At 37.9% G+C, this 26894-nt stretch overlaps 2 protein-coding genes across 5 annotated transcripts in view; one reads left to right on the forward strand and one right to left on the reverse strand.

Annotated features, from left to right (window-relative positions):
- DPCD (deleted in primary ciliary dyskinesia homolog (mouse)) lies at nucleotides 1-18200 on the reverse strand. The gene is made up of 6 exons (XM_034439928.3): nucleotides 18079-18200; nucleotides 17478-17558; nucleotides 11410-11534; nucleotides 9106-9239; nucleotides 4499-4601; nucleotides 1-3508 (listed from the first exon to the last, which is right to left on the reverse strand). Exons 1-6 carry the CDS (start codon nucleotides 18140-18142, stop codon nucleotides 3404-3406), a joined length of 612 nt encoding a protein of 203 aa, XP_034295819.1. The 5' UTR covers nucleotides 18143-18200; the 3' UTR covers nucleotides 1-3403.
- The window catches only part of POLL (DNA polymerase lambda), a 15166-nt gene continuing 6463 nt past the window's right edge, over nucleotides 18192-26894 (forward strand). The window contains exons 1-7 of one of the 4 annotated variants that reach the window (XM_087872820.1): nucleotides 18192-18260; nucleotides 20035-20186; nucleotides 20447-20741; nucleotides 22511-22652; nucleotides 24510-24818; nucleotides 25355-25528; nucleotides 26133-26261. In XM_087872820.1, the coding sequence (XP_087728946.1) occupies nucleotides 20078-20186; nucleotides 20447-20741; nucleotides 22511-22652; nucleotides 24510-24818; nucleotides 25355-25528; nucleotides 26133-26261 (1158 nt within the window). In that variant the 5' untranslated portion in view covers nucleotides 18192-18260; nucleotides 20035-20077. Of the gene's footprint in view, nucleotides 18370-19006; nucleotides 19025-20034; nucleotides 20187-20446; nucleotides 20742-22510; nucleotides 22653-24509; nucleotides 24819-25354; nucleotides 25529-26132; nucleotides 26262-26894 lie in introns of those variants that run through there. The other 3 variants (XM_034439923.3, XM_087872821.1, XM_087872822.1) reach the window with 3 other exon arrangements.

The raw sequence follows: 26894 nt of genomic DNA on the forward strand, positions 1-26894 counted from the left end.
TACATTTGACTGGATGGCTTTTATTCAGTACGATTGACTTTACTTATCTATGACATACACAGCAAGCTGAGAATAAATATTCCTGAAAAATTATCACAATTGTGAAGATAAAGGAGGATTTATTTACTTAATACTTGAAAAAACATCTAGCCATGCATAATTCTGAGAGAAGATGCAAAAACATGGAGTGGTATCCGGGCTTCCGTCATCACTCTCATCAAACATCTGTATTTATAAATGGAATACCATGAATACTAATACTTGTTTTTTCTAAAGACAGTGTTCTGTAAACCCTAGTGTTTCTGAACAATGCATCCCCCTTCTTGTACATATGAGTTTAAATAGGATATTCTGTTTAAGGTAAGAATATAATCAAATATGAAATTATTAGGGGACTCAAAAGTTTGCAGACACACTAAAAATAAGAAGCCAATATGAAAATATGTGAATGGAATAGATATTGGCTGGCCAAAACAGCCAACAGGAATGCCCCCACATCTTTTTATTCTAATTGCAATTATTACTTTGTTAAATGGTGAAGTCTGTGTAAAACAGACCTGTATTCTGTTTGTAGAATTGATTGAAAAAATGTCTGAAACACAAACATTTATTTCATTAATGTCTGATATATAAATCAGTGTAATTGAGACAAAAGGAAATTTTTTTAGTATAATGACAAATCAAGAAAATTGGAATATAAACTCTGAATATTCTTCCATACATGAAGGATTGGGAAACAAGGACAACATCATGAAAATCTATTTTAAAACAAAGTATTTGGAAAGGTTTATCACTGTCCATGATTCAAATTCTAGTATGCTGTAACAAATAAACCTCGTAGGGCCTCAGTATAAATAATAAAAACGTAAGACAAGTCACGTACTATGGTATAAAAAGTGACTATGTAATTGTGTAAACAAACTTTAAAAGCAGATATTAGGAGGCGGCACTGAGATTGACTTAGGGATTTCCAGGTATGGCAGTGTTGACAGTGACAGAAATGGAACAGAACTTTTGAGTTATTCTTGACCTCCCAGCCTTAAAGCAACAGGGAAGATTGTGGTACTGTACTGGAGGGAAACTAGTTTGATGGGACTAGATTTGAAATTCCCAGGAAGGCCCTTCTCCATTAAGTGGCCAGATTGAAGGGCTTCAGTGAACTGGCAGAAGGTGGGGATTTTAGGTCTCTGATTATTTACACAAAGCAACCATTGTGGTGCCCAAGAATGGCCAGCTGGCAGAAAACAGAATGTGATGCATTCAGGTTGCTGGCAGTTGGGCAAGGGGTCTTGGCATCATACCTAAGAGTAGTGCAGTTTTGTTAGGTCTAAGGTGGTGAGTGTAGTTTCCTGGGGAACTCCTATGCTACCAATGTTTTGGATGCACTTGCTGGTAATATCCTGCTGTTGCAGTGTATGTGGGAAATTTATTCTCCAGTAACTAGAATGGGCAGTCCCTCAGGTGATAGGCAAGTGGAATGAATGAATACTGATTCCCAGTAAGGGAAGGATCAGAGAGATTAAGAGATAGTACCCAGGACAATGGGAGAAAGTCTGTGTACATTTACTTCTCCTCATAGGGGTATACTAGATGATTAGATAGTCCTCATTTAGCAACCACAGTTGGAATCAACAATCTTATTTTTAACAAAGTGGCCACTATGTTTAAGTGAACTAAGTGATTAGAGGTTTGGCCGAGTGGTTTGCCAGGCTGCTGACTCCATGGGTAGATTGGTTAACAGGTAAAGTTTTAGTTTGGGAGTTGGGCTCATACCAGCTCTTACATGAGGTGAGCAAACTGTGTGGAATGGAAGTATAGCTGCTACATCCTGGCAATGTTGGGTCATAATATGGTGCAGATATCATGCTGACCATTTCATGGTATTATGGGCTTGTCCACGTATAGCACCTAGTTTTTGCTTTGGACCACTTTGATCTGGATACGGAGAGTATGACTATTACTCCCTTGTCATGGTCAGATCACTTCCTGGTCTAGCATAAATTGATGGCTACCCATGACTTCCAAGGTGATGCCCATTCAGAGGATCCACTCCAGGCACTTTTGGATCTGGGTAGTTTGTGGTGGGTACTTGATTTTCCCAAAGATGTGATGTGTGAGTCTACCAAGTGCCTGTTTTGCTACTCTCAACATAGGCAACAAGCCCTCATGAGCCCTCAGTGAAACCGCTTCTAAGCAGCTGCTGTTGGTCTTATCTTTGGTGGCTGATGGGTTTTGGATTGCCAGCAGGAGTTGAGGCAGCAGTGCCCAGAGAGTACATGGAGGAGTATCAAGAATGAAATTGAGCACAATTATGTGCCCAGATTTGAGCCTGCCCCACAAATATAAGAGAATAAAGCATTCCTACTTCTCTCGTTACATTGGCATGTTGTCATCCAGAAGCTCTTTGCAGAATGGTTAATTCCCTTTGGAGAAGGAGCCAGTTGCAAGAGTGACTGTGGTGACCAGTCAGCATAACATTTTGCCATAGGTTTGTTCAGATTCTCTTGACTGCTTTGGTATTGTCTAGCGATTTGATTGGAATATCTTGTCAGGTTAACTGGGATTCTCTACATGCTCTCCAAGATACCCTCTGTTACCTATGGTCTGTCCCTCTGTCCCTCACAGCTGCTTCAGCTATTTATTTGTATCAATGTAGACTCCAATTGATTCTGGGCAATACAACAAATATGTAATGCAAAAAGAGACATAGCAATAAACAAAGTCAACAATATGTACCATACACCTAGCAAGGGGATCCAATCATCCTAGTTCAAAGCTTGGGAGCACAGCCAAGTCATTAAGGCCTCCCAGAATGCCACCAGGATGGAAGCCCTCTGGATCTCAAGAGGAACCACATTCTGGAATGCAGGTGCCATGACAGAAGACATGATCCTGAGGTTCCAATATGGTTAATGAAGGCCCCCATTGGTTGATCAAAGGAACATGTAGTACATTAACTTTGCTGGATTGAATCTGCTGGGTCGATACCTTAGTCCCTCCAGTAACAAGCACATTGAATTGCACCTAGAAACAAACGTAACCAGTGCAGCTTGGAAAGCATGGGTGCCACTGCCACGTGGCCATACTGAGGATAGTTAGGGGTGCGTGGGCCTTATTCCCTGGATCTGGAAGATTACCAATGCCTCCTTACCAGAATGGGTGCTGCTGGGAGCCATAAAGAGACTCTGATATATTCCCTCTTTAAGAGGCCCTTTTTGGATTTTTGCATTTTCCAGTTGGTTTTATTTTCGGTTTTTCGATATTATTCCATTGCAAATTTTAATGTTCGTAATCTGCCAAGAGTTCTGTAGAATTGTGGCAGGGTATAAATGAAATGATGAATGAACCCCGTTCAGCACAATTATTTAATAAAAATACAGACAATGCACTTCAAAACTCTTGACTACTGTGTCTTGCAGTCTCCTTCCCCATTATTAGCAGCTTTGATCTTCTTTAGTTCTTTTTGCAGTTCCTCTTCTGCAGCTAGTATTTCTGTTGGCTTTTGATACTATAGGAAAGAAAATAGCCTGAATCTCTGTTAGAGCAAACAGAAATGCTATTAACAAAGTGCCTCATTTGCAAAATTGAAAAAAAGAAGCGAAATCATTGGTATGTCATGCTCTCAGATTCATCTTTTTCAGCCATTTAAGATATAAAACCTAGAACATAAGGCTGTATCACAAACATATTCATTGTAATACAAATTTTTAGTTCACACATTGAAATCCGCCTTATTGTATTTTTTTCTGCTAGAGTGAAATGTCCAATGGCAGAGTGTGCACTTGAACTTTTCCAATTGTTCATTGGATACCTCCCTGTTCTCTGAAGAAAGTATAAGTATTACAAATAAAAAAAGACAATTATTTCAGGTTAGAAAGAAAAATGCTTATTATTGACTTATTGAGTTATTTTTAAGACTTTGAAGCAGAAATAGTAGTGTGAGGGTTTTTTTTTTAATCATAAACCTTATTGGTATAATTTTTAATTCTTAACTTTCATCCAAAGGCAATTTTCCTCCATGTGTGTTACCTCAACTTTTATACAGTTGGTCCTTAACTTACGACCACAATGGAACCCAAAATTTCCATTGCAAAGAAAGCCAGTTGTTAAGTGAGCTGTGTCCCATCTTATGACCTTTTCTGTCACAGTTGTTAAGCAAATCACTACAGATATTAAGTGAATTAGGTTTTCCCCTTTGACTTTGCTTGTTGGAAGCCAGCTGGGAAGGTTACAAATGGTGATCACATGACCTCGGGACAGTGCAGCTGTCATAAATACATGCCAGTTGTCAAGCCCCTGAATTTTGATCACGTGACCATGGGGATTCTGCAACCGTTGTAAGTGTGAAACCCAGTCATAAGCCACTTCTTTCGGTGCTATTGTAATTTTGAGAAGTCATTAAATGAATGGTTGTAAGTTGAAGACTATCTGTAAAGGCAAAAGAGGACTGAAAACAGTAATATGCTAACGGTGTCAGATTAGCTTTATGAGAACTTACTGTGATGATCAATGTATTGTTGGCATGAGTAAAACTCAAAGCTGTGCTGTCCAAAGGCAGTTGGAATCTGTCCAAATCAGGAATAGTGAATTTCTTGTAGTATCTGAAAGTAAATGTGGACATGAAAATAAAGACTATTCATTTCTTCACTAGTGGAAGATAAAGAATACCAAAATTATGTTTTTATATGAAAGAAATTTCAGGATTGTTCCAAGAGTTAGAAGCTGAGTATCTTTCATTCAAGGCTACAAGATTCCACTAAGAATTATTTTTATTATAGTAAAATACATAAATAAACTAATTGAGCTATATTTAAAAATCTGACTGAACATAGGTCACTATTAATTTTGATCAGAAGGTTTTGTTTTTAAATGCAGCCATATACTAAAAACTACAGTAGCAAGGATCAATCATCCTTTCTTAGAAAAGAGAGGAAGGAAGGAAGGAAGGAAGTAGTGGCAACCATTTCCAAAAATCTTGCCAAGAAAACTAATCCAGTCATCAGGAATTAACCCTGATTTAAAGGCACAAAAAATGGGCTTCCCAAACTCTGGGATACTTACTAAACAAATCATTATCATAAAGATAAGTGTTAGATAGGCTACCTTAACAGTTTGAATGTTACTTTAGTTTTGATCACCTTGATTATGCATAGTGCCTACATTCTCATATTTATCAGGTACTTAGAGTGATCCATCTTCTGCTATTTTCAATTTAATTTAAGATGGAAGGCCAATATGCTTTCTCCCCACGAAGCATGACTGCCATTTAGTTCCTTTGTGAGCTGGATCTCATCCTTTATGAATTATACTCCATAATTGATGCATGTTTGGTGCCCCAAAATGAACAGGATGTCAAACCTATGAGCAATCCTTTTCAATTAAGTTAGTTTTGTTCAGAGGTTGATTGGTTGAACTAGTGCTACACAAACCACAAACCCTTTATTTTCCAAGTCCTGCTGAAAATGCACACAAAGGCCAACCAGCCAGGGCTAACTTTGCCTGCTAAAGAAGAATGTTACCCCAGGGCTTGGAGGCTTTTGCTTATATTTGGGAAAGGTGGCAGACATGGATAATAATGGAGATGTCAAAGGTTAAACAGCAAAGATTAGATGAACACAAAAGACAAGTTAAGGAAGTGTTAAGTTCTTACTGATTGAGACAATAAAAAAGCAACTCCCCAAAGTAGTCCAGTGTTTCAAAGAGCCTATGAAGTCCACACTGAGAACACCAACTTTATCCCCCCCCCCCTCCAACCAATAGGGCTGAGGCAGTGGGAAAAATACCTGGTCTGAGCTCCAAGTAAAATCTGTGAAAGATCAAAGGAAAATAGATCTGCTGTTTTGCCTCTTCCAGCATAATGTTAACTGCTACCTTGTCCTGCAATAATTGAATCTGCTGTAGCCAAGGAGGCTTTGCTTGTTTGTTTGGAAGTCTGCTTTAATGGATTTGTTTTACAGCAAGAAGACTGAATCAAATCCCACTTCAGCAGCCTTTTGCTGTGGCTAGAGGGGGCATTGTTGAATGAGTAGAAGTAGGTGGCAATATTTTCTTTTTAAGGTCCTTTGGGGAGCTATCTTCTCTTCCACATTTACCATTGCAGAGGAGCCATTAAGTAATTCCAGGTTTCTTTTGTTATATCTCCTGGGAAAAGCTACATCTGCTAAAATTCTAATTGTCATAAGCATTATGCCATTGTCCTCCCTTTTTCTAAGGCCAGGGTAAACAGCTTTCTCAGGATTGTAGGCCCCGTCTTGCTTTTCCTCCCAGCTGAAGATGGCATCAGAGGAAGGGGCGGAGCCACATTTTCAACCTATACTTTATTTGTATCCTGAATCGCTGACTCTCACCCTAAAATCATACTGCTTCAATATGACAGTAAATGGCTGAATTTAAGTGACACAATTTTGGATGAGTTTGGGAGGAATTTAAAAGTGGAATATTTTTGGTGATTTGTTACCTAGTTTCCGTTCTTCTATTTTCATCTTTATCCTTAAGGGAAAAATAGAGACAAATGTTGCTAAAAATTAGTAATTTTGGTAACCATTTTAGTAATATATCTTGGGAGCTGGGGGAAGTACATGCAGCTTCCCATTCCTGCCATAAAGGACTAACTAGAATTTCTCACATGATCAAGTCACAAGCACTAATGGGAACTGAACATTATGTAATATGGGGATTGGGAACCTGTGGGCTGGTCCCAGGTGGAAGTAGGAAGAGGTTGCCTCAGATACATCAGCAGCCCCGCACAGAGAGAGAAAAAAATAATATTGTTAGACATGTCTGGAAAAAAGAGAACATGTCTAGCAGTTTAGCAATAGGTAGAAGTCTCCAAGTTCTCATGTAGACTTCATAAAATCCCAGTTTCGATAAAACAATAGAATAATTTATGAAAGAATTATTAAAATGCAGACATACATGCACTGCTTCTGTTGTTTTAGCAAAAAGGACAAGTATCTGAATTGAAGTTATTTTATCTTCTGCCTTCCTCACAATAAAGAACATGCTACAATAAATAATGGTATCTAATAGGAAAATCACAAAAGTCTACATAATCCAAGTTCTATAAAGAACCTAGCAGTTTTGTGGTGGAGCAATTTTTGTTGTAACGCAAAATAAATGAAAAATGTGTATTCCTCTAATAGAAGCCAATTCCACTTCCTGAAGCTAATAATTGAAATGTTTTATTAAAGACCTCAAATTACTGAAAGGCATGAAATACTCTTTGAGACATTAACTTTGTTCCACATCTGGGTGCTAGGTTAGTTTTTCTTGTTACAACACTTGCATTACAAATAGAACTCGGGGGCTTGATTTTAGCTAGTAATGATTTCTTCCTCTGTTTTTGACTGGATATTTAGGTGACAATTTTCTTTCTGACTTCCAAAATGTCAGTAAACTGCACCAAAAGTAGCATTTTTAGCTACACCTTATGCAGATATCCATTGTTAATGGTTTAGCCTGTGAATTCAGCCAATTATTTAGCTTCCCAGAGTTGCCTTATCAGTAAGAGGGAAAGCATATAAATTTAATAAATATATTTCCATTTAACCAATAAATCATAGTTAAACCATGGCTAAGATAAATATGTGATTGAACAAAGTCTTTTGTTCTACCACCGACCAGCCAGAACAAATCATGTAAAAGCTGTTTGTTGCAGTATTAATCCAACTTTTCCTGGTTTCTTTGGTAGACAGAATAATTGAGTTTTACTTTAGAATTTTTAAATCATGTCTAGAATTTCCAACAAGCAAAGCAAGCAAATGTAAAATGTCCGTGCTAATTAAGGTATCCATTCCCCACCCCCCAAAAAACTATATAATGGCTTGTATTTTATATGTTAGGAACAATAGCATCATTGCTTCTGAATGGTCCAAAACATATTGGATTGTCTAAAATACACTGGGCTACTAAACAGTAAATGATCTGTTATTGGATCTGCTAAGTGGTTAATACGGTATCTTCTTTTTAGTATTAGCTGACAGCCTCAAGGGAGATATGAAAGAAATGAGTTTATCTTATTCTTTGCCTATCAGCAACTAATTTAGAGCTACTTATTACTATACCCTGAGTTTTTATTTAAATATATCTAACATTTGTCATAAATTTGTTTAGTTCTTTTTAAAAGGCAACTTATTAGTAAACGCAGTCTATGTCATAACAGTAAAATTTATGCTTGTGTATATGCAAGAGAACTCTGTCTTAATCTACTACAAGTCAAAATCATAGATGATCCTGATTTAAAATGAGACTCTGCAGAAGGCCGAGCATATTTAAGGATTGCTCAAATCAACAAATACTAAATAATATTCCTACCTATCAAGAGGAAATCCACTGAACTTCAGGAACCTGATTCTGTACCTGCCACTTCCAGTGAGATAAAAAGATGCTAAGTAGAATGACCCATAAGGTTAATGTAGTCTGGCCTTTATTGTGAAATGTTTGACAAGTCCTGACCATGTCTCTAGTTTTTTATTGTCATTGATTAATTATACTCTTTGCCCTCAGAACAACTTTAGCTTAACATAAATGGTTAAATAGAAAATAGAAGTTCTTGCCAACAGCACCACCTCTGGGTAAATATTAGGGATTGCATAAAAATGGAAAGAGTAGGAAAAACAAATGCTCTTTGTTCTGGGACTATACTATAGCTTGATTCATACATAAAATTAAGACATATCAATGTTTTATTTAGCATTGCATTCAAACCTATCTATTAGGGATATGTGCAAAATACAATACAATGGCTTGTTCAAAAATAATACTCTTCATAATGTTATGTGTGAATACTACAAAAAGCTCAGATTATGCGCTGTTGGTTTGTCAATTGAAAATGCACTGACGATGTCTCCTCAAATGATGACGAAATGTTCGCAACCAAATTGCCAAGCTCAGAGCTCAAATCAACACCCCAGCTACCAACCTGAACTACTAATATTCAAGTACATGTCAGCTCAGATTATTTTGCTAAAACAATATAACTGTTCTAACAATACAACTGTTAGGAAAAGAAAAATTCAGAATATTACAATAGAAAACTAACATCATTTCCACATCCTACAAGCTGTCCGCAAGTACACCCAAATTTATCCCACCATGTTTACTGACTTCTTATTTGTGGTGTGGATCACACAGCAACGCTGATCCTTTTCTACTGAAACACTGTAGACATCCTTAGGATATGGCAGGTTTCGGATCCGCCACTGGAAACTGCTTTTGGTGTCTTTTCGCATAAAGACAGGCTAAAGAAAAGAGAAATGGAATTCAGCCCAGTGTTGTTCAGTTCAACTAGACAGCAGCTGTAATAACTGTACTACAACAATATGAATAGGAATTGCCAAAATTATGTGTGCAAGTGTTGGATTCTTATCTAAACTGAAGCAACACTGGTGCCAGCATCTTTTAAGTTTAATACCTTTCCCCATGAGATTTTCTCAATTTATATAATGCATTCTTTTGTGGGATACACTAAATACATCCCAGATACACAAATTGTGTTATAATACTAAGGAATGTGAAGGAAAGTGCTACTAGATTTAGGAAAAATATAGACTGAAGTAAAAGATGGTTAAGGAACAAAAGTAGTCTCTTACAAGAGAAAAAAAAAGGCCATTTCATAAAAGACTGCAATCAAGCAAAAATCCATTCAATAAATAATTACATTCAAGACACAGAACACCCTTCATACAAATATATGGGATAATTCAGGTATTCACACATACATGAAACATATATACCTCAACTGGATACTGAATGAAATGGAATTATTTTGTTTCAGATAGAAGGGAGTGTACAAGGAGAAAGAGACCAAGAACCCACAATCTATGGGTTGATATACATACACATTTGACAAAACCATGAGAATTAGGTGATGGCATAAGGGATATAGCACACTCTGGCAGCAGAGTAATGGCACAAGGGAAAAAACTGCCCCTGTATTTAGGCATGCAAAACCATCCTGAGGGAAGGAGCTGAAATGGTTTGTGTCCAGGATGTAAGGGGTCTGCAGATATTTTCTCAGCCCTCCTGATCCGCGCAATATACAGGTCTTCTATAGAAAGCAGGCTGGTTGCAATTATTCTTTCTGCAGTCTTGACTATGCGTTGGACTCTGTTCCTGTCCTGTTTGGTTGCTGTACTACACCAGAGAGTTATAGATTCAATAATTCCTCTGTAAAACTGCATCAGCAGCTCCCGGGCGGTCTGAATTTTCTACGTTTATGCAGGAAGAACATTTGAAAGAGATCCTAACTTTAATGCAGAATTGTAATACAGAGCATAAACCTTTTATAAAAATATTATTTAGTTCTTGGCATTTTTGGCTAAATTATAATCTGTGTCATGGAATAAATTGTCAGTGGAATTAAGCACGCCTCTTCATTAAATTTAGGAAAGAGCTGAAAACATATTTACTGTCCAAGGGCTTACAATGTAACTGTTTTAGCTGATGTGTTTTATATGTGTTATGCTTTATACATGTTTTTATAGATGCTTTATTGTACTTTGGAAGCTACCCAAATTGCCCAGAGCCATAAAAAGATTGGAGAGCATTTACATTCCCTAAAGCAATCAATATACCACACTAGTGTTTCTCAAACTCAGCAACTTTAAGATGTGTGGACTTCAACTCCCAGAATTCCCTAGCCACACATTTTTAAATTGCTGAGGTTGAGAAACATGAGACTACACTATATCTGGAAGCACACATGATTTAATGAATGGCTACCAATGTAGTTCTAAAGCAGAGTTCTAAACCTTTTTGGCTTTGGGGCCCAGCAGGGTGGCAGGGCATGGTTCCACCCGAGTGGCGGGCAAGCGCACAGCTCCATTTGTGTGAGCAGCGGGTATGCACACCCGCCGCTTGTGCAAATGGAACATGCACATGCTTGCCTGCTGCTTTTAACTAGCTCAAATACACCCAGTGACCTTCCATGACTAAGAATGGCCTTGAACATGAGGCGCTCATAAAGGAGCCATATTAAACTTTTCATATTTACAAAAATGTCTTGCAATGTTAATTCAGCTCTTTTTGACCATAGTGAACTTTCAATTGTAATTCCTCTGTTTAAATTACACTGAAATTTAAAGTATGGTTGCTATCTCTTAGTTCAACTTTTGTCATAAGAATGTTGTAAGGAAAAATCCGAAGAAGCAAATGCTTCATAAGTTGAGTTGAACTCCTTGTAGGAATGGCATGATAACACATTTAACAATTAAACTTTTATAGATCGGAAAAAGACAGAGACAAAGTTGAAAGAAAGAGCATAATGGACATTTTTACTGTTATGGATAATTCATGCAGAAAGAAAACCTTACATACTATTTTCTAAATGAAAAAAAAATCAAGGTAGAAAAATTGGATAAAATATATTTTCTCTAATATCAAATGCTGAGATACAAATATTGTATTTACATTGGTATTGCTCTCCTTTATGAACTCGCGATCCAGTGCTCCTGCTGCAAGCAATGTGGGTTCTCCAACTTCAACCTCCCAATTGCCATGTGCACCCAGGGCATTCTTCTCTCTCCATTTTCTTACTGCAAAGAAAGGACAAGGTTAAAGAAAAAAAATGAGATCTTTATTTTTTCAGGAAAAAAGTCCCAAATAAGATATTAAGAAATTAACAGCTGATTGCTATATAACAAATTAAGTCAAATACTTTTGAATTCCATTTATTTTTAATTATGCCTCTTTCCTTTTGCAGAAACAGAATACTGGTGGGTTCTTGGCTTGTGATCACTCAGTGGTCATTCAAACTTGAAATAGTATTGGACTTCCGGTTTGCTGCTTGTCCCCGCTGGACACTCCTCCGGGATCGTCGAACCCACTGCCTGTAAGAGCCGCCTTTTTCAGCGGAATGGCGGCTCGAAAAAACTCCGCTTCCATTAGGAAACGGAGATAGAGCCGGCTGGGGTGGGTAGAGTCCTCTGCCTAATCCCAAAAGTTTTTTATTTACTTTTGGGAGGGAGCGGAAGAGACTCCCCGTATCCCCAGCCGATGCTCCGGGCTCTGGGAAATCTCTGCTACACGCAGAGCTAGGGGGCTAAAGCAAGCCTGTAAATCTGTCAAATAAATTAATTAAAGAAGATATGAGCTGGACCTTTGATCCTGAAGCGCAAGTATTCTTTTTATTCTATTTTGCCTAAGAAGTGAAGTGAAGGGAAAAAAGTTTTTTTTAAAATGGCGATTGCTGCTGCGGCTTGAAGAGAGGCTGAAAGGGAAACTCCTTCCGTTTTTAATTACAAAGTAGCGGAATGAATACTTTTGGCTGTAACTGAAGGCAAAATCTCACTCTCATTTCGGTTTTTTTTTTCTTTTTTTTTTTCTTTCTCTTTGAGGATCTAATATTGATCTTGGTTGGAAAAAAGTTTTTTTTTCTCTCTTTTCCAGTAAATTTTGTCTGCGTGGAAAAATGGCACTGAGACTTATAAAACTAGACAAACAGGCAGTGGGGGGGGGGATTCCCCCATTAATAAATTACATCAACAAGTTTTAACTCTCCAGTCACAGAAACCTGACTTTAATATAATAGAATTTCTTCTTGAGGAGATTGTAAGAAGGGATGAGATTGTGAATCAGCAACTTGAAAAATTTAAGTTGGAAATCAAAGAAATTGGTGAATTGGTGAAATCTAAGTTTGGCTTTCTGGATCGAAAGATTTTAAAAGTAGCTAATGGCTTAGCAGACTTTATGACTCAGTTGGAAGCAAATACTAACTCTAAAATGAAAGAAACTGAGGAGAATTTGGATGACAAGATCCAAAAAATTAAAAAGGATTTGGCAAACATTCAGGATAATAGTTCAGAAGACAAACTTAAAATGGAGGCTGATCAAAAGACTGTTATTGAAGAAAATGTACAACAGAGGATTGAAAGAGAAGTTTTAATGATCCAATACAATTTTACAGAATATGCAATTAGACTGAGAGGTTTGCAGGAAGATGACAGAGATGATTTAAGGAAGATATCTTCTGAAATTCTGGCTGGGATTTTAAAGGTTCAACCTGATGAAGTGTTTTGCAGGATTGACAGAATTTATAGAATAAACTCCTGGTTGGCAAAACAAAGGCAATTGCCTAGAGATGTGGTGATTTATTTTACAGACAAAGAAATTAGAAATAATATTGTCCAGAATTCTTATGATTCTGCTTTGCAATTTCGTGGAAGAAAGATTTGGATTTTTAAGGAACTCCCGCCCAAGATGTTAATGGAGAGGAAGAAATTTGGTTTTCTAGTGAATGAGTTAAAAAAAAGGAATATTCTATTTAGGTGGGACGTCCCAGTTGGTTTAATATTGAGACACCAAGGAGTAAGATACCAACTGGATACTGTCGAAAAAGCGGAAGAATTTTATCAAAAAATTTTAAAAATAAATTTAACATCTTTAGGCATAACACAGGACAAGCAAAAGGAGTTGGAAATAAAGGGAAAACATCAAATTACAGAGGCTGTGGTAGATAAACTGTCTTTGGACTCCTTGGATACCCCAGCTGGACTGTCTATAAATTTGAGAGCAGTGTCATCTGATTCTAATGTGATTAACTATCAATTTACAAACAAGTGCGTAAATCAACCAGTTGATATACAAGTGAAGGAAAAGACATATGGGATAATAAAACAAAACCAACAAGATCAATTTACAAAGCAGAATGACAACCGATCAGCTGATACACAACTTGTAGGAAGGAAATCTGGATGGAAATGCAACCTGCAAAAGAAAAAGAAAAGAAACAGATTTCGTAGAAATAGTAGTTTCTAAATCAAGCAACAGTGAAGCCAGGGATTTTAAAAAATAAATGAACATGTGAAAAGATATTGGAGGCGAATTATCGTTTAATACTATCTTGAGGAAAGTGGCAGATCTCTGCAATGCCGTGATTTTGGGATGTGGAAAGAGCCTTACATTGTTGGATTTGAATTATCTATTTTGGATTTCTTTTACCGATAAATATATTATATCTATTTTGAGTTACAAGGCAAGAGAGTCATGCTGGGGCATGCAGAAGATCTGGCTGTTACCCACAAAGATGATGGGGATTTATAATCCTGATGAAAACCACAATTACAACTATATGGAATATAATTATAATGTCACTCGGGTGGTTGTTTTTATTTTTATATATACATGAGGATATTTATTATTGATGGGGGCAGAAGATGACTGAAGATTTTGAATAAACTGTTGCACCAGGATGCTATGTTACCCTATTATGGATGATGGATTTAACAATCTAGTGGAAAGACATCAAAGAAGATACTAAATGAATTATAAATTTAAAGTTATTGTCTTTTTTTATAAAATGGAATGTATATATAGACATATGTATATTTTAGTAGAGTGGGCAGTGGATTATATTTAGAATTGTAGTGTATGGTAATCTTGCAGGAAACTGGGTTGAAATAGGCTAGTTTAGTGATTGATTAGTTTAAGAAAAAGGATTTTTAAGACATATATTTTGGGGAGTGGAAGAATCGGATAGAACTGAACAAATGTTAAATTTGGAGAAGGCTGCTTTGAAATGTTAAATTAATATATATAATATATATAAAAGTAAAGGTTATGTTGTTGTAATAATAATAATATTTTATAAATTTGGGGGAGGAGAAAAAGGGTAGATTGTGAAAAGCGGAGAAAAGCGGAGTTATAAGAATACTTTGCTAAGGGTCAGTACTTTGAGGAGTGAGTAAGGGCATGGTAAAATATTATGTAATTAATTATGAATTAGCTTATTGTTGTGAAGAAGAAGTCACAGGGGGGGATGGGTGGTGAGGGGGGGTTAGGGAAGAAGGGAGGAAAAGGGGGAAAAACTTGTATTTGAAAAACTTTTTCAACAAACTTGAAATAGTATTGAGTAAGGGGGACTTATATGTCCTCAGAGTTTCAGCTTTTTGCAGCATCCTCACAGTCACATGATCACGATATGGGTATTCAGTACCCAGATCATGATTCCAATATTGCACTGAGCTGCAGTCACATGATCATACTTTCCAACATTCCCTGTTGGTTTTCCATAAGCAAAATCAATGAAGAAATTGGCAGGAAATCAGAAATTGTGGTCACATGCAATCCTTGCTTAACTTCCTACATGGTCCTCACTTATCAACAATAATGTGAACTGCTAGGGCTCTCATTGATAAGCAATGATATCCCATGATGTCACATTTTATCACCATGTCACTTAGCAGCAGAAGTTCTGGTCCAATTGCTGTTGTAACCCAAGGACTACTTGTAGACTTTTTTTACATATTAATAACATGAACATATGTTAAAAGAGCATTTAAAACTGCTGGCTTTGAGCTTCAGATTATGCAATTTACTAAGCTTTGTCCTGATGATTGTGCAGCATTTCAGATCCAAAAGCAAAAGATTGCTTCAGAACACATAGCATCAATCACACTTCCTCAGTCCAACCCACCTCACAGAGTTGTTGTAATGGGAAAAGTAGGAGGAGGGAGGAGTATTACATAATATGTTTGCCAACTTGAGTTATTTATTTAAAAAATAACAAAGGTGGGATAAAAATAAATAAATCAGCATACAACTTGTTAAATCACATGAAACTTTTCCCTGGGATTCTGCCATAGTTAAATGGGGCAATTGCACTATTCTGGGAAAAGACAAAGTTGTTCAGGCATCGTAGACAGGTGTTATACAAGCACACCAATGCATTCCAAAACTTTTTTTCTTCAAATCCGAAACATTGCATAGCTTTAGTCACATAGAGCCCAAAGAGCCAAATCATCTGGGAAGTGAGGCTAATTGATCTGGGTTTTAGTCCTATAGATACCAACACACATTGATACTTTCCAGTTCAATTCATGCTCAAGACACTGGTTTTGGAAATGCTACTGCACAGTGTCAAAAACAGTTTAAAAGCAAACAACTTGATTAGTATAACTTGTCCAAAACAAGAGGCAGTTGGAATTTCCTCTCCAACTCCTGGATAACAACAAACCTGTTATTAGTTATATTACAGGTAACCCTAACTTAACTACCATAAGTAGACTGGAGTAGACTCCATCGTTAAGCAACATGGTCATTAAGTGAAACATCTGACTGCTCAGCTTCGCTATGGCAGTTAAAGCAATCTCAGTTGCTTTTGTTCAATGAATCGCATGCGGTCATTAGAAGAGGACCCACCCATATCCAAGCACTTCTTGGAAGAAGGTAAGGGACTGTCTCCACTTAATTTCCCCATCCCCATTCCCCTATCTTCTACCCATCTTTGCCCTGTGGGTCATTCACCTATCTGCTGCTACCAGCTGCCCTTGCCATTTGGCTTGCTTGCTGCTGCGCTGCACAGCATTACTAGCTAGGGTCTTCTTTTGCACTAGTGCATCCATGTCCTTCTTTCACACCAGTAAGGAGGATGCCCAAATAAAGCCCTGGCCATCACACAAAAGAAAGCCCTGGCTGGTGTGAGAAAGAAAGACCTGGCCAGCATGCGAAAGAACAGTGCAAAAGAAAGACTTAGTTCGTAGTGGTGCATAGTGCCACAGCACAACACACATCCACCTGTTCTGTTGCTCTCATCCACTGACCTGTGGGGTGTTTTCATGGCACCTCCCCTGCATGTGATGAGCCCAGCAGACGGAGGCAGAAAAAGATGATGACAAAAGTCAGCTGGGGATGGGAGTAGGGCAGCAGGAGACTGGTCATAAATGCAGGCAGGCTGAATTTTGTTTATTTATTTATTTATTATTTATTAATTTAATTTGTATACTGCCCTTCTCCCAGAAGGGACTCAGGGCGGTGAACAGCCAAAATTAAAAAACATACAAATACAAAAGTTAAGATAATTAAAAAGAATTAAATCACTAGCTTCCCAATTTGTTCATGTGACCACAGCGGCACTGATCACCAGAACTTCAAAGACTGGTCGTAAGTCCTGTTGTTCCACACTATTGTAACTTAGAATAGTTGCTGAACAAATGGTTGTTAAGCAAGACTACTTATATACCCCTGGGACAGAAGGGTACAAGAATTTAAAGTTTGATTTCACTATAAATAGAGCTGGCATTTGATCTATAGCAGGTGGTCAAATTCTCTTTAAAAAATCCTATCACAGCATTGTGTCCTTGACTCCCTGCTTCCATGCGTTTGTACAGTTTTGTCAAGAGAAGCATGATAAAACCATGCAGTCACAGGAGTAATACCAATACAATGAGTGGATTAATTCTTAGTTTCACCATATACTGTAATATAACTGAGACATCAATGTTTAGGGTTAATGCTGTGGATAGGAAAACAGGTAAGGACATGTAGTGTCAGGTGTGCCTAGCCCTGTAATCTCAGAGACAAGGCCAAACATTGCTTTCACTGCCCTTTCCTAGTATGGATCTCTTTCATTGTAAAGTTCATCGCTTTACTGACCTGCAGAATGTGCAAGACTATTAAAGGCAAAACCTGTATTTTGAATCTACCTGGACTATTTGCATTTCTAATCTTTAACTAGAAGTAAGAAAAGTTGGTTGGCTTACAGAGTAGCTGGTGTGTTTTCAGGTCATACTCTTCTGCCATCTCCTTTCCATCCTCAAACAAGTAATGGATTTTTCGTTTACCTAGAGAGACCACAGGATAGGTGGACCTAAAAAGGAGAAACAGGAGGAAATCCCACCCCCCAGACTCAATATATGTCTCCCCATTTGGCCACAGTGACTTTTAGAGACTCACAGCTCTCCATCCATACTCCTCCTCTACTAAACCCAAGTTTTGATGGAAATAAGCACCCCTGTTAACGGGTTGATTCCCGCATGTTCCCCACAGTGGTGAATACAGTTCAGTTAGAAATAAAACAGACTCGGGAATTTTTTCCATTACTTCTTTAACAAAAGCAAACTTTAAAGAGATTTTTAAGTTGGATCTTCAGTCTATCTATCCCTATTAGGTCTCCCCGGGGTTGGCGCACCCAAAAGCGAAGGCAATACGGGACTACAGCCTCCTCGCTCCTTGGAGACCGGAACTGCACGGCTTCTCCCACCTTAGAAAGCTCCCCAACTTCACCCGCTGCCCATTTGCCCGTGACCGGCGGGTCATTTCCCTAGATCGCCACTATCCCAGTTATCCCCGCCATCCCGTTACCATCGGCGAGCAGGGCGGTCTTACGAGCCGCACGCAACCGCTCCAGCCAGCCAGTCGCAGCCATATTGCGGCTCGGCTAGGCACGTTACCAAGGCAACGCCTCCTGGACTTCCGGCCCTTCGGCCCTGACACGGAAGGAAATGCCGCGCGCGGGTCACTCTTGCGTCACAGCAATACCGTTGGTAAGGGATCGTTCCCCTCCTCGGTATCGTTTTCCTCGGCCTCTCTTTGGACGTTGCGTAAGGGCTCCCCCCCCCCTTCTCCAGCCAGAGGGGCAACGAAGGTGGATGGGTGGGTTTAAAGCAGGGCGGCGCGGCGTCCCTCAGTCGCCTTGGAAGAGCGGCAGTGGGCTAGAGAAGCGCCACGGTGTTTTGGCCATGGCTGTCAGGAGCCTTTGGCTCGATCTCACCCGGCCTCCCAAATTCAGACGCTCTTGAGCGGGTGGTCTCTGGACTGCGGTGAGCCGGGCTCGATTAGAGCAGCGCTCCGAAGTGATGCAAAAAAGTCGCCTCTCTTGGTCTCTCCACTCTCTCTAGGGCGGAGTCCCACAATCTGCGTTGATTTCAAGAGCTGTAGTCCTTACCTGGCATCTCTTGTAAACCAAAGTTTATGGGAAGGGCATCTGAGTAACGCTAAATTGGGCAAGACTCTCCTGGGTGTACACATAAGAGATTTACTTGTAGACACTTCTATTTTAAATCAACTTAAGATGCAGTGCTGATACCTTTTGTTTCAGCTCCTGATCAAATTGTCCATTACTTTTAATAAAAGTCTGTGCCATTTGGTTTAAAACGTAACTATCATAATTCTTAAAAGTAACAATATCGATATTATTATTATTTTTAGCTGCTATACTTTTCGTCGGCAGTTTTGTCAGAGGGTTTGATCACAGTTTCCTGGCTAGAGATTGCAGAAGGCAAAAGTCCCAACAAATTCAGATTCTCCAGTAAAGTATTTTCCAACTCTTTTAACAGTGGTCTCTTAATAGCATCTTTTTAATGAAAGAAATTGAACATTGAATCTGGGATAGGAGAACCGTAGCTTATAGTATTTGAGCACATGCTTTGTGTTCAGCAAATCTTAGGTTCCCTCTCTGTAGTCTTTACTTCTACCAGGGAAACTTAGCCCAACAGTGTTGATACTACTGGACTAGTGATCTGTCTCGTAGGTTCTGAATTCATAAAACATTTCCCAGCTTAATGCCTATATTTATGGATCATAAGTACCATACTGTCCTTGCTCCTCCTAATTTTAGGACTCTGTTTATCTAAAGTAAGACCAGCCAGATATTTCAAGGAAAGTTACAATTTTTTTTTAAAATTTGATTTATATGCCGCCCTTCTCCGGAGACTCAGGGCGGCTTACAATGCGTTAAGCAATAAGAACTGTTTCATATATGATACCGTTACGAAACAGGAAAACAATATACAGTTTATTATTTGTAATGTGGATATGATATACATTATAATATATTTTACAATTTTACTCTCAAGTAAAAAAAAAATTCTATATGCTATACAAGGAGATCTTGTAAAATCCCATGGTTTTCTGTAGCACCCATATGACATTCAACACTGATTTTCCATCCCAGACCTATTCTCTCTGTTTCCAATTGTCTCCCTAAGCCAAATGTATCTGCTTATCTTCTCTAACCTTCAGCAAAATAACATTCCCGGTAGTGCTAAAAAATATAAACTGACAGCGGCAAAGAGATATAAGGAAATAGTTATATATAGTTACCAAGTACATAAATTATGAAATGCTAATTTTACCGATCTTCAAATGTATTAGATTAGGCACGATGAAAAGAATAATTTCTGTGACTGACTGAGTGGGATATGTACTAGAACTATTAATCTGTTCTAAAATGATGGAACATTGACAAAAGGATACCTATTAAGAATTACCTGTCATTAGAATATATTGTTATTTTACTTTTCCTTCCTACATTTTCAGCAAATCTGCATTCTCCTGTTAGGGAAGGAGACATCTATAGTTCATGGAACCTCAAGGAATTGTCAAAGCTTTCCGCAAACGAAAGAAGTTGAGAGATGAGGTACACACTGCACCTTTAAAGATTTGGAAAGAAGAAACCAACAATCAGCAAGGTGTATTTTTTTCTTTCTGACTTTAGTCATGTGAAGTTCTCATGGTGTGGCTTGCATTACTGTTAATTCTTTCAGAGAAATGACTTAATCCTTAAAAAGTTCAATCGCTAAGATGCAGTAATATAACAACATGACTATATGTGTTATAAAACACTAACTTTCGTTATATTTCATTAAGTGATCAGATTTTCTTCACTCTGAAAAGATTTGTAACCTAACCCTATCTTGCTGATCATCTTTATCTGTGGTATTTTTACCAGGGTGGTTGGAGCCAATCACAGTTTATGTGTTGCAAGCAGGAATTGGCCAGGCCAGAGCTGAGATCTTCTGTAAGCAGATCATCCACAATGGAGGACACATCTGCAGCCAGTTCTCCCCAGATGTGACACATATAATAGTAGATGAAGACATGGATTTTGATCGGGCTTTTCGGCTCCTCAAACTCAAAAAATTACCTCAGGGATTGCAACTAGTTAAGGCATCATGGCTGAGTTCTTGTATTACAGCACAGCAGATCTTGGACACTACTAACTATAGACTCATTGTCCCAGACAAGTAGGTCTCTTTCTTAAATACTTTATCCAGTTTGAATGGGGAAGGTTTATGCAAAACTGATAATCCATCTTCAAAATGTAATAGAAAAAAGAATTTCATTCGATATTTTTAGTGTAACCATTGGCCAAATATCCTATATTTTGATAAGGTGACTGAGAAAGTGGTGGCTTTGATGATTTGGATGCTGATTTTCTGAAGTGATTTTACTGGATATGTTATCTGGGAAATGACACTGAACCTATTTTGGTTACTGTAGTAGATGAGCTAAGAAAGTAGTCTCCGACTTACAGCAGTTCGTTTAGTGACCATTTGAGCTTACAATGGAACTTACAATTTTTTTTTCACATTTACAACCATTGCAGCATCCCCATGGTCACATGATCAAAATTCAGATGCCTGGCAAGTGACTCATATTTATGATAGTTGCAATATACAGGGAAAAGGAAAGTCAATGGGGAAGCCAGATTCACTTAACAACTGCAATGATTCATTTAATAACTGTGGCAAGAAAGGTCATAAAATGGGGAAAAACTCACTTAACAAATGTCTCACTTAGCAACAAAAAATTTGGGCTCAATTGTGGTCATAAGTCAAGAACTACCTACGTATGGGTGGAATGTAATTGCTATTTCTCTTGGACCTCTTGGTAGCTTCTATAACATTGATCATGGCATCCTTCAGGTCAATGGGTTATATGGTAATGTTGAGCCTTGGGTGCACTGTTTTGCAGTGATTCCAATTCTTCCTCTTAGAATTATCCCAGAAGATGATGTAGGAACATTGCTTCTCAAATGTAGATCATTCGCATATAGTGTTCCATGGGATTCTGTCTTCTCCTCTGTTGTTTAACATCTACACGAAAGCAGTCAGGGAGTTTAAAAAAATTAAGCTGAAGTGGATATTTCAACAAGACAGCTGTCCAAAACATGCTCTGAATCAAATATGTCTTTCTTATTAAGTACATATTTGATTTGTCTGTTGATTTGTTTGAAATGGGCTCCATATTCCACAAAGGTGAATATTATTGAATATGTGTGAGGAATCTCAAACATATACCATGTGCAAGGAGATGAAGAATATTTCTGAACTAGAAGACACTAGAATTAAAAGCAAAAATGGGAGAAAAATTCTTCAGTCTATCCTTATTAGGGCAGCTGTAATTTTTGCCAAAGGAGATGATATAAAAATATTGAAAGAAAGGACACCTATTTTTTTTCCCTTTGGCCATATTCACTGTTTCTTCATTTTGAATCTATAAGTAACTTCACATAAATAATAAGTAAACATTCACATTTTCAGAAAAATATGTTTGACTTCTGTTACTTTATGAATTCATTGGCATTTTTTAATTTGACAGCAATGCCTAATTTTTTTCACTGAATTGTACCAATGTATGGTTGCAATGATGAACAGTGTGACATAGTTGAAAGAGAGGCCAATGGTATGTATAGGAGGCCAAAAAATACAGCAGAAACCTTAGAATTGGTTCTGTATAATTACAAATACCTAGTGGTGTGACTAATAGAATGTAAGTACATATGATCATCTTTTCATTCCAGTATGTGCCTGTTTAATATAAACAGTAAACATTTGGAAATCAGAATAGATTCTTCACTAAAGCAAGTTTTGAAAAAAAAAAATCACGTCTTTTGGAAGAATATATGTCAAATGAATTTCCTAGCCCTTTTTCATATTGTTCTTCATCTGCCTTTAGTTGATAAGAGAAATGCCTCAAATGCAATTATTTGTTGTTTATTAATTCTTGGCAGATATCTGGATGAGACAGGCTTTTCAGTGGAACACCTACCGTTACTGAATGAGGATAAGATTCACCCCAAAGCAGAGAACACAGTTACGGAACTGAAAGAAGAATCAAACACTGAGATCACGTCTTTCTGTGATACTGTACAGGTAGTCTTTGATTTACGACCAGTTGTGTAATAATAGTTTGACGTTACGACGGCTTTGGAAAGGGTGCTTTAAAGCAGTGGTCCCCAACCCCCGGTCCGTGGACCGGTGCCGGGCCGTGGAGTACCTGGCACCGGGCCGCGCAGCGGCCGGGGGACATGAACGCTGCAGCGCAAAGGCTCCTGGGCCGTGCGCAAAAGCTCCTGGGCCGTGCGCAATGGGCCGTGCGCAAAAGCTCCTGGGCCGTGCCCCCACCCCTGCGCGCGCTCAGCGGGCCGCGGCGATAAAAAGGTTGGGGACCACTGCTTTAAAGCACTTCTGACTCTTGTAAAATGTTGTATGCCTCCCTTGCAGTCCCACAATCCTAATCTGGGTGCTGGGCAACCTATTTATATTTATGATCGGTTACCAAGTGCGCAGCAATTTTGTGATTACCATTTGCAATCTTCTACCGGTATCAGCTCTTCAGACATGGGGCAGTAGGAAAAAATCACAGAGCTAAAATCCTTTTCTTCCTGCCCCTCTGTGCCTGCAGAGCGCCCTAGTGCTAAAATGCTTCTCTCCCTGCCTCTCCACTTGTTTCCTGGGAATCTGTTCATTTAACTATGTATTGTGCAATTGCTTAATGACTGCACCGTGAGTGCCAAGATTGCGGTCATTAAGTGAATTTGTTGTGTAGAGCATTTCACGTAACAACCACTTCATTCGGTGGCTGAAATTCTGGCCCCAATTTTGGTCATTAAATGAAGGCTTTCTGTAAATTTCTAGGATCAACAGGAAGCTGCACAAGTGAGCCTGATTATACATTTTTAGGCTAAGCCAGGGATTTTCTGTTAAAGTTAGCCAGTGCCAAACTCTTATCTAAGGTTATCTTACTATTAGTGATCATGAAAACAAATCTCTTAATTTATACTTTTTTTAAAATCCAAAAGGTTTTTTTTATTTATATATTTTAAAATTTAAATACTTAAAAAAACAAACTTAGTAAAAATCAAAGTATCCTTAGTAAACCTAGGCTCATAAAACATCTCTTTTATTTACGTTTGTTTTTCAGAAAACTTACAGGGCAATAGAGTAAAACAATATGCAGTAAATTATTTCTGTTATCGTGCAACCCTCTGTTCAAAGTATGTTGATGTACATTCTGCCTTTATTTTTTTATTTTTTTTACATTATTTATTTATTTATGAAATTTATTTGCCACCCATCTTGTATCCAATGACTTTGGGTAGCTTACAACATAATTTCATATATTATCTGGACTCCACTGAATAAAAAGTAAAAACTATTGTCCAATATTTTTCTATTCTGAGCTTCCTAGTAGGGGACCCAAGATATCTTATATGGAATGTTGGTGCCTTCTTATGGCTATAGAATGTAGAGGTGGCAAATACCAGTAACTGTATAACTTCGAACAAAATATTCATTATTACTTTTTATCATATTTTAAACGTAGAACACTTTAACTGTGACTATCAATTGTATTTTGGTCATCCCAGATATTTTGCCATCTGTACTTCCTAATTCTTGATCACCATTACTAGGAACATAAATTGTTGATATGAAACTGCTAGTTCAATTGATATTTGCTTTGACTCTGGGTTTCTGTGATTATTTCTCATGGGTCTTAATTCTGCTCTGTATTTTATTTTTATTTCTTTTAATATAATTTTTATTGAAGAAATTTTAACAAGATAAAAGCCATACAAATATTACAAAAGAAACAAAGAAAATGAAGAATTGTGCCCCATACTTTACAATGTCTATATATTGTTGCAGAATGAGCTCATATTCTGTGATTGGATAAATGATCACTCAATTTCATTGCTCCCTCTTCTGCTTGTTCTGTGTATCTCAAAGAGGACGTTAGATGATGAAGAAATTGAAGAGGACAAAGCTGTTGTCACTCTGGAAGAACTGAAAGCGCTAAAGTCAGGCCAAGACCTGAACATTTTGTCAGAAAGCTCGTCAGCGTGCCGTTCCCCTGGCAAGTGGGTTTGTGCTCAATCTTCTGAAAGCAAGAAAATTAATCATAATCAGTGCATTACAGAGAAGCTGGAAGTGTTGGCTAAAGCCTACTCTGTCCAAGGAGACAAGTGGAGGGGTCTAAGTTACATGAAAGCTATTAATGCACTCAAGAGTTATCATAAGCCTGTCACATCTTATCAGGTAAATGAGACAATGTACTAAGCATGTCTGTTTTTCTGTTGTATATTTACTTACTCCAAGGTATCTGTACTTTTCTGTCTTAATATTTTTTTCTGCAGGAAAAGTTCCAATTTGTGTTCTTTTTAATGTTATATAGACAGGTAATTTCAAACAGCTGTGGCCTGCATCCTACTTACATATCCCTATTATTTCATCCTGCTGTTTGGAAAGTATTTTACTAATTCTACAATGTTTGCAGAATCTTTTATCAAGATTATGCTGAACTTCTGATCTTTTGAAAAGAGTGCAGAGAAAAGCTGAAGCTGCCTTGAGATTCAGACAAAAGATCTGTAGGCCAAAAGTAAAAGAGACAAGGGGGTGTTTGTAACACATAGTTTTCTAAATGCTAATAGTGTTTTTTTTTAGGATGGTGGACTGTATTAGAAAGTTGGGTGTGCACTTGGGATAATGAAACACAGCATACCTAAAATACTCAGAGTAAATCAGTGTTTGAGCTTTGCTTTGAACTAGTTGCTGTTTCATTATTCTCCTTTCAGGAAGCCTGTAAGATTACTGGAATTGGAAAACAGATGGCAGAAAAGATCGTAGAAATCCTGGAGAGTGGGCACCTTCGAAAACTAGACCACATCAGTGACAATGTCTCAGTGCTAGAACTATTTTCCAATATATGGGGAGCAGGAGTAAAGACTAGCCAGATGTGGTACCAGCAGGTAATTCTCTATCCTCTATATAGCAATAATTCTGTGGTCATTGCCTTCTATTTGTTCATGTTATATCTTTGCTGCAAGGCATATGAGTTTATATTAGTATTGCTACTTTTTTAGTTATGATTTATTCAGTGGGGGGCTTCCTCTGGAGATTTTATACTGTCTATATTGGATACATAACGCTAGTATCCTCTCTTCCTACCTTATAGTGTGTATAAAGATATAATGTGTTAACTTTATTTGTATCAATCTTTTTCCTTTATTACCAATAGCAACAGTTTACGTATTAACTGTCTTATCTTGCAAAAGGGTCAAATTCATACTGAACCACTATGGTGTTTTCCAGTAGCAACTCCATGAGTGTGTGTGTGTGTGTGTGTGTGTGTGTGTGTGTGTGTGTGTTTTGAATGAATGAATGCTCACATGTTTTGAGCTTCTGTTCATGAAAAAAATGTATGTGATTTGCAGGGAGAAATCAGGACAATATTACAAACAGCACATCGTGTGTTGTCATTCCTGTTACACCACATCAGTGGTGGGTTCTGGGTTCTATGATATCACTTATTAAGGATTACTGAAAACAAAATCTGTTACGTGTTCTGCGCAGGGTTTTCGCACTCTGGATGACATCCGCACTAGGGCCTCTCTCACCAGCCAGCAAGTTATCGGCCTTAAATATTACGAGGACTTCTTGGAACGCATGCCACGGCAAGAAGCTGCTGAAATTGAACAGACTGTGAGTACCTTGTTGAAACTATAGCAGGATGTTGACAGAAGATCATAGGCAATTTTTCACCAGATTTTAATCATAAGGCTATTCTGTCTTGGTTTTATTGATGACTCTTATTTTTTCCACTTGGCAGTTTGCCAAATAAAACATTTCCAAAGGGATATCATATTGGAGGTTTTATGTATTTAAACACTAACATATTTTCTATGTTGATTCCACCCATCTTCCAAACTTATGGCATACTTATTTTTGGATGTTTGGGCATCCCTCCCCCCTTTTACTATTTGAAATGCTAAAACTGGGAGTCACCTTGTCCTGCAAAGAGCCAAGATACAACAACAGGTATATATGCCTTAGATCAAGGGGTGAATGAAGGGGCACTTCATTATGTAGAGTGTAGAGAGTAAGGAAGATGACTTTGATGAAAATATCAAGAACTATTACCAAGGCAAAATGAGGAGATTTTTTTTTAATCCAAAGAAACAAGATAACATTTGGAAGTGACTCAGGCAGGCACCTCATTGATTCATAGGAAAGTACAAAGGGAAAGGATGTACAGCCCAGACTTGCAAGGCTCTGTTATTATAGCTAAGCTTAGTAAAAGTAGTTTTAGTCTACCTGTGGAGTTGATTTCCCAGT

The sequence above is a fragment of the Pantherophis guttatus genome, chromosome 6 (assembly GCF_059756535.1).
Source record: "Pantherophis guttatus breed Tessera chromosome 6, ASM5975653v1, whole genome shotgun sequence".
In the NCBI taxonomy this organism is placed as follows: domain Eukaryota; kingdom Metazoa; phylum Chordata; class Lepidosauria; order Squamata; family Colubridae; genus Pantherophis; species Pantherophis guttatus.

Bases quoted from the DNA above. Each gene is read 5' to 3' on its own strand.
- DPCD (XM_034439928.3), bottom strand. From the start codon at position 18,142: ATGGCTGCGACTGGCTGGCTGGAGCGGTTGCGTGCGGCTCGTAAGACC. The intron at 9,240-11,409 runs GTAAATACAATA...TCTTTTCTTTAG, and splicing joins TAAAGGAGAGCAATACCAAT to CCTGTCTTTATGCGAAAAGA. The intron at 3,509-4,498 runs GTAAGTTCTCAT...TCTTTCCTATAG, and splicing joins ACAATACATTGATCATCACA to TATCAAAAGCCAACAGAAAT.